General features: G+C 42.3%; 2 protein-coding genes across 11 annotated transcripts in view; both read left to right on the top strand.

The window, feature by feature from the left end:
• OSBPL8 (oxysterol binding protein like 8) overlaps window positions 1-4190 on the top strand; it is an 83539-nt gene extending 79349 nt beyond the window's left edge. For 8 of the 10 annotated variants that reach the window (XM_038153065.1, XM_038153070.1, XM_038153068.1 and 5 more), the window contains one exon: window positions 63-204. In XM_038153065.1, the coding sequence (XP_038008993.1) occupies window positions 63-198 (136 nt within the window). In that variant the 3' untranslated portion in view covers window positions 199-204. Of the gene's footprint in view, window positions 1-62 lie in introns of all 10 variants that reach the window. The other 2 variants (XM_038153063.1, XM_038153073.1) reach the window with 1 other exon arrangement.
• Window positions 4191-4306: 116 nt separating this feature from the next.
• On the top strand, window positions 4307-11099 carry BBS10 (Bardet-Biedl syndrome 10). The gene is made up of 2 exons (XM_038153075.1): window positions 4307-4539; window positions 4608-11099. Exons 1-2 carry the CDS (start codon window positions 4352-4354, stop codon window positions 6367-6369), a joined length of 1950 nt encoding a protein of 649 aa, XP_038009003.1. The 5' UTR covers window positions 4307-4351; the 3' UTR covers window positions 6370-11099.
• The last annotated feature ends 3065 nt before the right edge of the window (window positions 11100-14164 follow it).

Below are 14164 nucleotides of genomic sequence, written 5' to 3'. Positions count from 1 at the left end.
ATAGTAGAAAAAGTCAAATTGTCTAGTCTGTAATTTACAGGATACTGTTTTCTATCTTACAGGGAGATCATGGCGCTACGAAATAGAGTCACTTCTATTTCATCACCCTGGGACTACCATTCCTTGCAGTTTAAGCACTATGTCTTCATTGTACTTATGGTTCTGCTACAGCTTATCATTAATGTCTTGTTCAAATAAGAAGTGTGAACAAGGGCCTTCTTGAACTGGAATGATCAAACTGTTACTGGGGACCATATTTTAAGCTGGACTTTAAATGATGCAATATTATGTAAAAGAACTGTGTAGCAACAACTTACAGAACTTTGCCTCAGCATTCATGGTTCAGAATCATACTTATGTCTACCCAGTTGCAGTAAGAACTGTGTAAGTGCCAGTACACTCATGCTCCTGGTGTGTGCCTCTGTCTCGCAGTCACACGACATCAGCCTTGTGTTTATATTGCGTCACACTGATGAATCTTCACCACAGAATAGATCAAGTTAAACATTGAGGTCAGACCCCATAGGTAGGATGTGATTCCTATTATGGTAGAATGATAAACAGGCATACTTCATTACATATAAACCTATCATTTTTGTAACAAAAACTTTTGAAGTAGCCAACAGCTTTTGTAAATGGCATTGGGTGTTTGGAAGTAAACTTTTGTTTAAGGTCAAACAAATACATTATTATACGAAAAACTGTGTTAGGAAATGGCAAGTAAAAAGCTAAAGTCTTTGGGAAATATGCAACATAATGTCCTTGGTTAGTTTTGGAAGTATAATGTTTTTATCCTGAATTACTGTAGGCTTCTAAGCCAGCTGTTTTATAGTTTTAAAACTTAAATTTCATCTTAAAAACATTCCCACATCTACTGTACAGAGCACATTTTTAACAGTACAGCAGCCAGGGAGGTACTGTTTTGGTCTACTCTCTCATGAATTGCAAATCTCAAGGATTTCTGGTATGTTTGTAAGTCTTGAAAAATCTACAGCTTTGGATTTACATTTGTTTATGGCCGTGTCCTGGTAAGCAGACAGACTGCTGATGCCAGGACTCATGGGGTATGCTTAGTGTGTAGCTTGAGCTGAATCTCCAAAAGGCAGTGTAGAATAGGATTTCAGGCACTGTCATGAGTAGAGTTGCAAATGAAAATGTGTGTGTTTACAAAGGGAAAGCTCAGAAGTTGTGTGATGGCTAACACCATAAATCTCAAAACAAATAAGAGGAAAATCCAAGTGTTTGAAATCCCTCTGTACTGCAAGTATATACTACCTACCAGAATACATGGATGCACCTTCTTAGAATCCTGTAGCCATACAAATTCATGCAAAGCTTAAGTTTAAATTCAAACCAGGGTTTCTAACATTTTTTATTTGAAGAAATATATGCATGTATAGAATTTGTAAATTTCCAGCAAAAAATGTAGTGCTGGTATTTATCTGGTGAGTTCCCTGTGCCAGTCAAGCATACCAAGGCAAAAAGGGGCTGTAGAAATGAAAAAGTATTTTCAGTACCCCAGGTGAGACAACAGGAGGATGAGTGGCACAATGTGAAGGACAGCCAAGTTTGTTTTCAGAGGATCCGCCCAGGAATCAAATCCATCCTGGGTTGTGGAACAGTTTGAAAGTCATGTCTGGCTTTTTGCCATGGCCAGGTTATGCCTCTGCCTTGTGCAGCCTGCCTGACTCTCCAGGTGATCTGCCTTTCTGTTCTGCATCAATCTCACTAGTATTTAGTAAAAATACTGTTTACTTGTTTATCTGTCCAGCTTATCTATTTCCATGGCTGACACTTCCACGCATCTCCCCTTCTCTTTTACCTTTCCCCTTCCGTGGGCCTCAGCTGTGTAAAAGTCTATTGTGTAAGCAGTGAACTTCAGCATATTTCGTAGAGCTTCACGTTAGCATGGCTTGGTCTTGAGTAATTTTTCTGGAATGTGTTACGTTACCAGATCTTGTAGCCATGGGCAAGACCAAACCTGGTTGGACTTCTATTAAAACTACAGCTGATGGGGCAAAATTTGTGAACATAGAAAGTCCCTTCATAAGCTAACAAAATAATTACAAATCCTCAGTCTCTAAATGGAAACTGAAGTTGTTACCCACGTATGAAATGGCATTAAGAAAGCAGAGTATTACGGCATTCACTTTAACATTCTTAGCCTGGAATGTGTCTGTTCATTATTGCATTCAAATGTCAAAGCTTCACCTGTCTTAAGATCCATTACAAGCCTTTAAACATACTCTGAATGTGAGAGTAATCCAGTAATCCAGTGAGATTTGGTCAATAACTTCAATCCCCTAAAATAATACTCTGCTAAATTTGTGGTGCTGAAACTCTTGACTGATAGTTTCAAGCTTTTATCTTACTTGTAAATAGAAATGTCCTTCTGCCTTTTCATGCTGATTTTTTCAATCACTTTTATTCAAGAGCAGTGAATAACACAGTCTGCATGCGTTTTTACATGGACCACATGGTAGTGACTGGATTTGACCCAGCCAGCTGGCTGGCTGGCAGTGTTGGACAATGTCAGACTAAAAAGATAATCCATAGCTGAAGTTCATGCTTAGCTCAAGATGAGTGACAGACTTGAACAGAGCAAAACAAAATCCTTAGGCTTATTTTCCTTTCCAACTTATTTTTTAGAGTTGAATTCTGTTGAAAAAGTGGTTTTAGTGATGATCTGGGAAGTTAAAGGATATGTGATGAGACTTCTTGAAAAGTAAAACTGCAGACTTCTGCGAGACTTTATGATCAGATAAATTCTGAAAAGTACAGTGAAAACCTAGTAATTCTTATTTTGCTGGATTTTGTATGTTCCCTCATTTGAATAGAACAAAAAACTTCTTCCCTGTTTTTTACTGTACAGTTGGTCACAGACATGTATGGATCCCCTTCTTTAGTGCGTCACCATTGTCCTCTTTAGCCATGATGTACAGCAGATCTTGACTACTACCTGCTTAAGACTGAGCTCTGCACATATATAAAAATTGATTGTACAGTTTGCAGACGCTTGATGCTTGAGGGCTGTGGCCTTCTAGTTTTTAAAGTTTATAACAGCACTTGTTTCCACATTTGATTTCCAATTCCTGTTTTGTTTGGGTTTTTTTTCCTTGTACAGGAAATATCTGCAGAATTTGCCATGTGGTTTTGTTGGGTTGGTTTGTTTGTTTTCAGATGCACTCTATGCCTTTAATTTGCCATTTAGGTACAGGTTGCCTAATTTGGTACAGATAACCTAAGCTAAGAAAAAGTAAATATGCCATGTGAAATACAACAAGGATCATTTTCAGTAGATGATGTTTCTTGAATTTCATGTGTTGATTCCTTTTAAATATCTGATATCACTTGATGAGGTTGTATAGGCCAGTTTTTGTGTCCTTCCTCCCACTTGTGAAATCTCACAAATTATTTGCAAGGTTGTCTTGTAAAATGTAATGGCTGTGGTTTCTTCTTTTTTGTTTGTTGTTTGCTGCCCTTCTGTGCCTTTGGCAATTTTCTTTTTCTTCCTAGATTCATGTTTATGAAACAGACTTGTAATTCAGTGTTTCTTAAAGCTGTTATTTTTAGCTATTACCATTGTTTGTGTAAATAATGTGTAACAAAAATTCTGTACATCTCTAAGTTTTAATTATTTTTATTTCAGGAGTACCCGCAAATCACAGAAAATTTAGCAGATATTCAAGTATTGTAAACAGTGCCTTCTTGATGGATTTCTATGCTGTTCGGAGACATGTAAAGATTTGTCAAATTTGTGCCATATGTAATATCAGATCTTTTGTTGTGAGGGCTGTTGTGTTTGAGCACTGATGTTCCTGCTTAGTCAGTCTCTGGGGGGGAAAAAAATCAGCTGTTAAAACGTTACACTATTTCTTCTTTCCGGCTAATGAGCCGAAAGTGGAGGATTTGGGATGTTTACAGTGAAGCTGCACTACTTTGTGGTAATACAGAAATAGCTCGAACAATGTAACTTCGGGGTGAGATTATTTGGGCTTTTTCTCCGTAACTTTTTTCTCTTTTATGCCCTACCCCGGTCTTTCGCTCTGCCAAGCGGGAAGATTAGCCCTCAGGACACAGCGCTCGCTTCCCCGTCCCGCGTGTCCCGCCCTGTCCGACACCCGGGATCACCGCTTTGTGTGAGGGATCTGAACTGTTACGGCCCGCCTCCAATAAAGATGTGTCGCACCTCCGCGTCTGTGGGCTCTGTGCGCCGCTCCCTCTCCCGCTCCTCCGTCCCTCCCGCGCGGCTCCCGCTCCCCGCGTCCCCCCTGTCCCGCCCCTCCGTGCTGCCCGGCCGGGCCGTGACGCGCGGCGGGCGGGCGGAAGGGGCGGCCCGGGCGCGGCGGCGATGGCGGCGGCCGGGCCGGAGCGGCCGCGGCTGTGGCAGGAGGCGGCGGCGCTGGCGGGCGCGGTGCGCGGCGCGCTGGGGCCGCGGGGCGGGCGGGCGCTGCTGCTGCGGCCCACGGGCGAGGCGATGCCGACGCGGGACGGGCGGCGGCTGCTGGAGGCGCTGAGCGTGGAGCCGCCCGCGGCCAGGTACCGCGGCGGGGGGGCCGGGCGAGGCCGGCGGGGGCGGCTCCCTAACGCTGGCCGTGTCCCCGCAGGGTGATGGCGGCCCGCGCCTGCAGCCACCGCGCCGCGACGGGGGACGGCGCCAAGAGCTTCGTGGTGCTGCTGGCGGCCGTGCTGGGCGGGCTGCGGGCGGTGGGCGGCGGCGCCGGGCTGCGGCGGGCGCTGCGCGACTTCGAGACGCAAGTGCTGGAGCGGGCGGCGGCGCGGGAGCTGCGGCGGCACCTGAGGCCGGCGCCGCCCGGGTCGCTGGAGCCGCTGCTGGAGCCGTACCTGGCCGGCCGGCTGGGCCCCGGCGAGCGGCGGCGCCTGGCGCGGCTCTGCGCTGAGATGTGCCGGCGCTGCGCCCCGGCCAACGCCGCACGCCCGCAGGTGCTGCGGCTCCTCGGCCGCTGGTTCGCGGAGCTGCACGCCGCCGTGCCCGGCCTGCCCCTAGCGAGCTCCAGGGTCCTGCCCGGCATCGTCCTCCGCAGGGACTTCGCTGCCTACTGCCCGACGGACGGGGAGCTGCGGGCCCTGCTCGTCACCGAGCCCCTGCGGCCCGCCCTGACGGCCCCCGGTGTGGAGTTTGTTGTAGACTCCGAAGGTCAGTATCAGGCTTCCCTGCGCTGGATCACTAAGAGGACAGAAGCCTTAATGAAACACTTGCAGAGTAACAACGTTAAGCTGTTACTGTCGAGTGTGAAGCAAGAAGACATAGTTATCTACTATGCCAAATTATATGGTGTGTCTGTGGTAGAGTGCTTATCGTCAGAAGAAACGGCCCTTATCAGTGAAATCACTGGTGTTTCCCCTTACGTGCCTTTTGGTGATAACATGGACAGAGAAATAACCGAAACTGCTGTGGTAACGTTTTGCCAGCCCTTACTGCTCGTCTCCAAGAGATGCGTCCACATTGGTTTCGCCAGTGTGTGTGCCTTCCAGCCCCACTGCCTGATCCTGTGTGGGCCGGTCGATGGCGTTAATGAGCAACATGCTGCTGCTTTACAAGAGGCGTTTACAATGCTGCAGCAGCTGTTTAAAACAGTTGATCACAGGGAGGAATGGAAAGCAGAAGGTGAAAGCCAGAGTAAAGCCTCAGATGTTTACACTTGGCATTCTTCAGCTACTCAGAAACAACTGGTAATAGAAAATACTTGTAGTACTAACCAGGTTTCTGAGTGTCAGCTGAAAGCACTTAGTGACAAAACAGAGAGGAAAAGTTTCGACCCTGATAAAAGTGATCTGCTGGTCCACAGTCAAAAGAACCACAGCACTCCTGTGTTAGAGGCACATAACACTGATAGAGTCACTGTGTGTGAGTGCCTGGATGTTGGCAAAGGTCTAGAGAAAACATGTTGCCATATAGTTCCATTTAAACAGGAGGAGAGTTGTGCAGGTATTGCACAGGATTACTCCAACTGCCTCATAGAAGCTGGATCAGTTTTGCCAGTAGGAGGTTACTTTGAAATTCTGTTACATTATTATATTCAGCATTATGCAAAGCAGTGTCAGCAGTCAGAAGTAGCCATTGTATCTAATGTGGTTGCTGATGCTTTGCTAAGTATTCCCAAGGCCTTGTACCAGACAGCAGAGCGAGATGGCTTTACCAAATTCTATCTTGAAGCCATTGATTTACTCCGAAAAAATCAGCCACTGCCTGTGAACGGTGAAGGCTTAGAGTCAGTGTATTGCAAATACCAGCTGGTCATTTCAGTTCTTCATTGTGTTGCAGAGCTTCTCTCCATAGACTTAGTAATTGGTATTAGGCAGCCGCTCCAAAAAATTGAGGATTGTGACTCAGAAGATGACACTTGAAATCATTAATAAAGAATGATTTTTATCTGTGTTGTGTCCTTGTGTCTTATTGTCAAATGGACACCCTCAAAAGTCTGTGCTAGAGACTAAAAGATGCTTCTTCTCTTAGATGATAAAGGCTAACCAGCTGAGACTGTGGAAAACTGGGTTGTGAATATGAGTTTGACATTTTGAGTGTGGGGAAGTGTAGCTGATTTCCACTGCAGAAGATGTGCAGTGCAGTCTCCATCCACATGCTGAGGATCCTGTGTACATTCAAACCATGGGTCAGTTTTGCCTCTTTTTTCACAAGCTAGATGTAATTTGTTTTCTTGGCATATTAAAGGTTGCCAGTATGACACAAGCTACTGAATTTTCAAGTTACAAACCGAGAGGTGGATTTTGTAGCCTTCATAATTAACCAGATTAAATGTTTTTGGTTTTTTTTTTTTAATAAAATACTTTGTATACATCATGATTTTGACTATAAAGGGGAAAATAAAACTTGTTAGCCTGTTCAGCACTAGGGCAGGCAGCAGTAAACCCCTGTAGTGTATCCCAATGAAGAATTTTCTGATAGGAGATGCAGCATTTTTATCTTCCATTGCGTTCATTTCAGTTGAACTAGAAGAGTTAAGAATTATTTCATACCATGACTTTATGGCAGTTTCTCTGGAAAATTAGTTTATATGACATTGCTTAGTACAACTCTGAATTTTAACTACAGTGGGTGGAGTTGTGGTCCTAGTATAAAAGGCTGTGTACTTACGGGAAAAGTTTACTCAGGCACTAAAGCAGTTCTGTTTTTCAAACAGAAAAGAAACAGTTCAGTCTGATCGTTAGGGATTTTATTCTGGGTTTGTTTTTTAGTTGGTTCTGTTTTTTCCTAGTTCTTTTTTCCCCAGAATTTTCACCGTAATAATATTTTCTTTAAGTGCAGTAGTACCTGCATGTGTACCTCCCTTTCTGCTGGGTCCTAAAAACTACAGGTTTGATGGAGGAGGTTTTTGAGTAACTTGACCAGCTGCAGCTGATAATGGTATCAAATTGGTTCTCTCTGCATTTCCCAGTGTTGCATAATACTGAGAGTAATGGCTTTTTTTTTAATCTACCATCAAATAAAATTTAGTGGGGCTGTTCAAAACCATAGGCATAAATCATATTTACCTGCTATACCCGAGATGATTACAACTAGAAAAGAGATTTTTCCCCTCCATTAATTTAGGCTTTTCCTTTTTCAGTTTTTTCAGAAGACTCAAACCACCAAAGCTCTTTCAGGTGTTTTGTCAGCAGTGTTTCATTTGACTGCAATTTTCTGTTGACATTTTACATATATTCCTGGTAATATAAAACATGGTAATAATTTTTTTCCTGACGAATACACTCTTACAGAGATCTACAGATGAATAATAGTGAAATTCAGGGCTCACTAGAGTGACTTTTTTACTAAAGAACTAAGGGCAGTAATTGGTTTTGTTAGAATCTTTTGGCAGGTGTGAGGGCAGGAGAGAATTAAACAGGAAAGAGAATCCCATTGTTGCTGCCATGTGCTCTTGGAAGCTGCTTAATATGACAGGTTTAGTATGAGCCTAGAGAAATCTCTGTTGTGGAAGGTTCCAGAGCTGTGTGCCCTGTTCTGCCTGGACGGCATTGGGAGCTCCCACCAGCCCTGGCACTTCAGCAGCCACTTGGGTCTGCATTTTACTGCTGTAATGAGCTGATGAGACAGTTTTGCTCTTGCACAAATTTCTGCAATACTTTCTTAAAACCACTGACCAACTTGCTGGCCAGAGAGGAGTGATTTGCTCTGTGGTAGTCTAACAACTGTGCTATAGAACATGTGAAGCCTGGCAGCAGCGGGGGTTCTCTGCAGAAGCAGCTTTTGTATTCCAAATCAAGGTGCTGTCTAAATAAAGAGAGTACTGTGTCATTTCACATTACTTTATACCATTTGCACATCTGATTACTTTCAGATTTACTGCAGTTTCTTTGAAAGGTTAAAAATATTTTGTTACATGAACAGCCTTCTGGTCATTTGATTTAAATTGTGTCATTCTTACTGGGAAAAAGAAATTGCAGAAACTTTATCATATATAGAACTTTTACTTTTGCATGCCAGAGATATAAAGGAGAATTAAAAAATGACAATTATATAAAACTTTTTTCTGACCTGTTTTTGGTGAAACCTCGAGTCTGAAGATTCATTGAGGCAGGAACTATATTTCTATGACTTCTCTGCCCTTTTACATTTTAAGAATTATCTGTTATCTTGAACCACCGTTTCCCTGTTCTGTCTGCAGAACTGGGATCATGGCAGGCTTTTCCCTTGGGGAGGAATGTCCCTTCATTCTTTGTCCTGGTTTGCAGAAGTGCATGCTTGCTCAGGATTTGGCTGTTTGGTTCCAGTCCTGGAGTCTAAGCTCATTAAAGATGTTCACCAGCTCAAGGGGGGAAAAAAGGCATTAACTTAGTCTTTGGAGAGAAGAACAGATTTACTGCTGGATTCAGCCCTTCCTTATCCTTAGGAGTCTTCTTCAGTAATTAGCCTGGATGTAAACATGATCTATCTTAGAAAATATTTTGGGTTCACAGCTATCCCATCTACCCTTTAAGAGAAAGGCTGCTTGTAGCCCTGAGAAGCAGCTCAGTCTGTCTTCTGGGCTCTGGCTTGAGTACTGTCACTGCCATTTCTGCTCTTCTGGTGTTTCTGACCTGCTTCAGCAGCAGCCCCACATTGCAGAGACTGCTTGGGCTGTTAATGTTCCTTGGTGCCTAAGTTTTAGGTATGCAATAGCTCATGACATCTCACAGCTATCCCGATTTTTCAAGCTGTCCCTAGCTGTGGCTTGCCCTTTGGCAGGGGGACAAGTGATCTCTTGACACAGTGACAGGGACCAAAGAGGTTACCTGGGACAGCTTAGGACAACATGTTTACTCACCCAGTGTGTTGGGGCATTCACTGGGGTTGTAAGAGCCTATGGCTTTTTCTTCATGCACTGTTTCACAGAGATTATTTCTATTTTTCACCATTATTCTATTATTTTTATATTTCTAAATATGGGTTGGCCTCCATGCAAACTGGAAGCTAGGTGCACATGGACATGTGTTTCAACTCCGATCCAGTCTTGAAATACGACATAAAGTTCCGGGATACTGATGCTAATAGTGATGCCTTAAGTTCTAGCTTTCATATTTTTCAGATTCTGTACTGCCTTAGTGTGTAACTGTGAACTTCATATAAAGTGTTACCAAGTTCTCTTCACAGTTTAGTTAGACAAAACAATCCTTTTTTAGCCTGAGACCCAAGGACACCGTTGCAGCTTCAGGCCCAAAAGTTATAAACAACAGTGAATTGAGAAGAGCAGTCTGGGAGGATGGGACTTCCTAACCTGTAGCTGTAATTGGACATTTAACCCCAATATGCTAATGGACCAAAACTTATAAAAGTGTAAAATTCGTGACTGGATGTCCATCTTGCATCCATCTTGGGGAGAGACACAGCTGGGCTCTTGTACCAGCCAAGGTTCATCCTTTGAAGGCCTTTTAATAAATACCTACTTTATTCCTTTAACTCGGTCTAGCCTCTCTTCCAGGTAGCCTCTCTAGGCATCAACAGCCTAAGATTAAAAGAATGGCTTTTAGAACATCTTGATGTTTAACTCTCCTTTCTGCAGCACTTAGCAAACTTAGAGTCTGCCCCACATGAAATTCATCAGAATATTTTGAAGGCATTCACCTCACCCACAAGGACTTGTAGGTATATTTGAAGTGAAGTAATCCTATTTGTTAGGCAGCAGATTCATATATACAGGCAGATAGTTTCTCTTTTTTCTTACATTTTAAAAACCCTGGTTTAAATATATGTGTCTAGTAACATGCAGTGAGACTAGGTTGAAACTGCCTCCTGCATGCAGTTCTTGAGAATAGGAATAATCTATTTACATGACAGGAACACACTGGTTTTTATTTGTTGGTTTGAGTGAGGGTCAAGTCTGAACAGAGGTTTGCAGGGGCTGGGACCACACTGAGGCAGGCACTGTTCCTGAGCTCTCCTGGAGCTGCTGTCCCCACTGCCGACCCCGCCAGCTCCTTACTGCTCAGCACCTTCCCTGGCCGTGCTCGCTGCTCTCCCTGGTTACCAAACAGGTATGGCTCAACCTCTGTAGTGGAAGTTATGCAACCTGAGAGTGGCCTTACATTTTCATCCATGCTTAGCTGACCTTCAGCATTTTTGGCAGCTATACAGAGAGCATCATTAAATAGGAACCAGACACAACAAAGAACATTGTTATGTTGTGCCACAAATCTCACGCTGCTGAATCACATTTGTAAGAGGGGATAGGAGAATGCAACATTTTGTTTAGGAACATAGTGGCATATTTTATATTTTTCTGTATATTTTTTATGCATAAAAATTATATTGTTTCTGTTGCTATCTCTAGAAGTCATCTTCCAGAGCCCAAAGGTAGGGGATTAATAACGCCGTGTGAGAAGATTAAGGAAGATTAAATTCTTCACTTGCATATGTCTCCTGGACTTCACTAGAATTGTATTCATCTGTTCTAAATGTCCTTTTTGTTACATGACATATCTGCTATCAGTGGTAGAAACTTTTGATTTCATTGCTGAATTATTTCTTTACTTGTTTAGGTTAATCTATCCTCTTGCATTATTTTTTTAGTCAGGTTCTTTTAAATCTTATGTTAAGAGAGAGAAACTTTCAATGTTCAGTTGCAAAATTCTGTTCAGTTAAATTTTGATCTTGAAATCTAATAAACTATGTGGTTTTGTCACTTGTAAACCCAAATATTAAATAGTTGTTCAATTTACTACAGTACTTATCCCATTATTGCTATTAAAACTAAACAAAACAAAAGAGTAATGAGTTTAACACCAGTCACTTTGGAAATGCATTGACTGTAATTAACACGATTATAGTTTTGCAGTATCATTTTGTGTAAGTTGTTGTTTGTATTCTGTTAATGAGACTAGAAAGAGATGTTTAGATCTAGGATTATTCAAATTAATTCTCCCTTAATAGAATAGAATATTAAGCTAATAATTACATCCAGGAATAAGAATTTTGATTTTTGCATTCCAAAACTAAAAACAATAGCAAAAATGTAATAGATGTAATACATAGTAGCTCCTTCTTTATTATATGGTTCAATAAAGGACCAGGCTTTGTAAGCGATGCTTATTCCTGTAATAGATCAAGCAGCGTACCCTTTTTAAAAACAGTCCTGACAAAAAGAAAACAAAACAGTTTTCCATAGGGACGCCATTCGTGCTGGTTCAGCAAACAGCTTGTTTCTCACAGTCACCAGCAGATAAAAGAGCTGTTACACTGAGGCTTTGGTCCAGTGCGGGATTAAGGGCACAACAGTAATGCTCTGTCGTGCATGGCTGTGTCCTAAGCCATCGACAGCAGAAATCACTATAAAATATAAAATTTCCATTAAAGGTATTTAAAAAAGGTAAAAAAAAATGTTTTACTGAACAGATTTTTTAATCTGTTCTTATTTTGAGATTCCTGGTAAAACAATCCAGCATGATGATCTTGCTTTTGATAAGAATCATGACCTACTTTCAGTGGATGTCTTCATTTTGCAGGCTAGGCATCTGATTAAATATTACCTTAAAATGGGGATGCAGAGAGGAAATACATAGCAGGGCTTTCTTTGTGTACCTGGGGGAACAGGCAGCTCCAGATTAAAGTAACATCCACTGAGATATTAACTTTAGATTTGGTACATGTCTGGTATAATGTATAAGGATTATATTTATATAATCCTGCTTTTGGAATACTGAAAGTGATTGTAGAAACTGCTAGATTATATTCATGGAGCAAATAAACTGCTTGGGAACTTTTTCCTAAAATCAGAAATACTCTGAGACTTTTAATTACTGATGCAGTTCGGGAAAAGTACAAAATAGTCACAAAGTGCTGAAACAATTTAAATTTTTTACCAGTGTTGATTGTATTGGAGATGTTATTGTCATGAGGGTTGTTTAATGTCCTAGTGTTAGGAGTATAATCCTAAGGAGCAGTGCCCCATCACAGGGCTGCTGCTGCCATTCCTGTTGGCACTGGAGGTAGCTCTGCCCTTGCACTCCAGCAGTCACACAAAGACAGGGCCTATGGTGCCAAGATTAGATGTGGTACAGTTCACCTTACCAGAGTGTTTAGAATTGAATTTCAGCAGCTCAGTAAATCTTGCAAGCTGTGGTGTAGGTAAGACGAGGGGTTTTTTGGCATTTCCAAACAACCAGTACTTATAATGCAGCAAGTATCGGAAATTACATTCCCCGTAATCTGAGACATTTTTGTCACCTTGCAGAATTTTTCAGTGAGACACATTTTAAGCCTTGGCAGTAATTAGCAAGTAGTATCAGGATCATTTTGTTCTAGGACTCCCCTGTGTTAAAAAGTTTGCCACCTGGTCTATAATCCTAAGTGCTGCAGAAGTTACAAGAGTAGCCAATGTATAATCACTCAGAAAGCAGAAATTTTTCCCCTCCTGTGTCATTGCTTTTTCTTTCTGCTTGACTATAAGAGCTCATGAGGCAGTGAAATGTGGTAATAACTCCATGGGTGTGTGGGTGGAGAGAAGGAGAAGACAGGCGATAAGAAGGCCCAGTTCAAAAAGAAGAGGGAGGAAAGATGAAGGCCGATTGATGAATAGAACATCGAAAAGGACTGTTGTGTAGAAGGAAGAATATAGACTCTCAGATTCGTGAATGGGGAGAACCAGCCCCAGCTTTCACACCTCTCTCCCTGGAGAAGCAGTAGCAAAGGGAAGACATTAAGTTCTCCTCTCCCCTTGGAAGACTGGTAGATTGTAGTTGCCAAGTGGAAAAAGATAAAATCCGTAAAACTGACTTTCTCCTGTCCTGGAGTAGGGGAGTAGCTACCTTGGAAAGCGTTAGGAACTGTGGAGACAGCCTGTCTACATATCTCAAGGTGTCCTGGGCTTTAAACTTGCAACAGCCTGAGATAAAGATTCACATTTCTGTTCCTGAAGTTCCTGGAGCGGGTAAGAAATGACTGGGTGTGGATTACATTTATTTAGATAGCACATCTTGTCCTCACTGTCCTGAGCCTCTGGAATGTGCTTTGATCCTTAGATCTTTCAAAGGTACAGGCTGGTATCAGCAGTGCAGAGTTTGGCTCCCTAGCCTCAGCCATGAGGGGCTCAGGGCTTGGGCTTTAGTGGTGTCCTGTGCCTGGGGAACCCACACAGGTTTGTGTTTCAGGGCACACAGAGAATAACAGGGCTGTAGGGGGAAGTTGCTGGGTTTACTGCTTTGAAAATAATTGTATGAACTCTTATTTAGGCCATAAATCATCAGCTGATAAATATGCCATCTGCTAGGCCTTAGATAATGAATCTAAATTTATTTGTGTTAGAGCATAGAAGGCCTGTCTAGGACCTCCAAGCTTACTTTTCATAGTGAAATATAGCAGGAGTTCAGTGGTTTTAGCCCCCTCATTGAATTGTAGAGAAAAGATAATTTTCTTGTGTAGTTCTGACTTCTCATAAGACTGAAACATTTTAAGAGAAACAATTCTTGTAAAAGTCATAGGTTTCCAGCACCTCCAATACCAATCCAGTATTGGTAGCATCTTGTTTGTTTAATAGCTAGCACTTTTGAAAAATGTCTGGCCTGCTGAAAACAGCAAGTTTCAGCATCTGCATATTCAGACCCCAAACCTCTAATCCAAATGTATCCAAGTGATTATAAACAGAAGATAGTGAATTGACAGAGTACCAGACCAGTAAAATCAATTGCCTAGCACTTTAGAGCAGAAGAT

Source organism: Motacilla alba, chromosome 1A (genome assembly GCF_015832195.1).
Source record: "Motacilla alba alba isolate MOTALB_02 chromosome 1A, Motacilla_alba_V1.0_pri, whole genome shotgun sequence".
Taxonomy (NCBI): Eukaryota; Metazoa; Chordata; class Aves; order Passeriformes; family Motacillidae; genus Motacilla; species Motacilla alba.
Note: the sequence above shows the minus strand (reverse complement) of the source record. Positions and strands in the feature narration are given on the sequence as shown.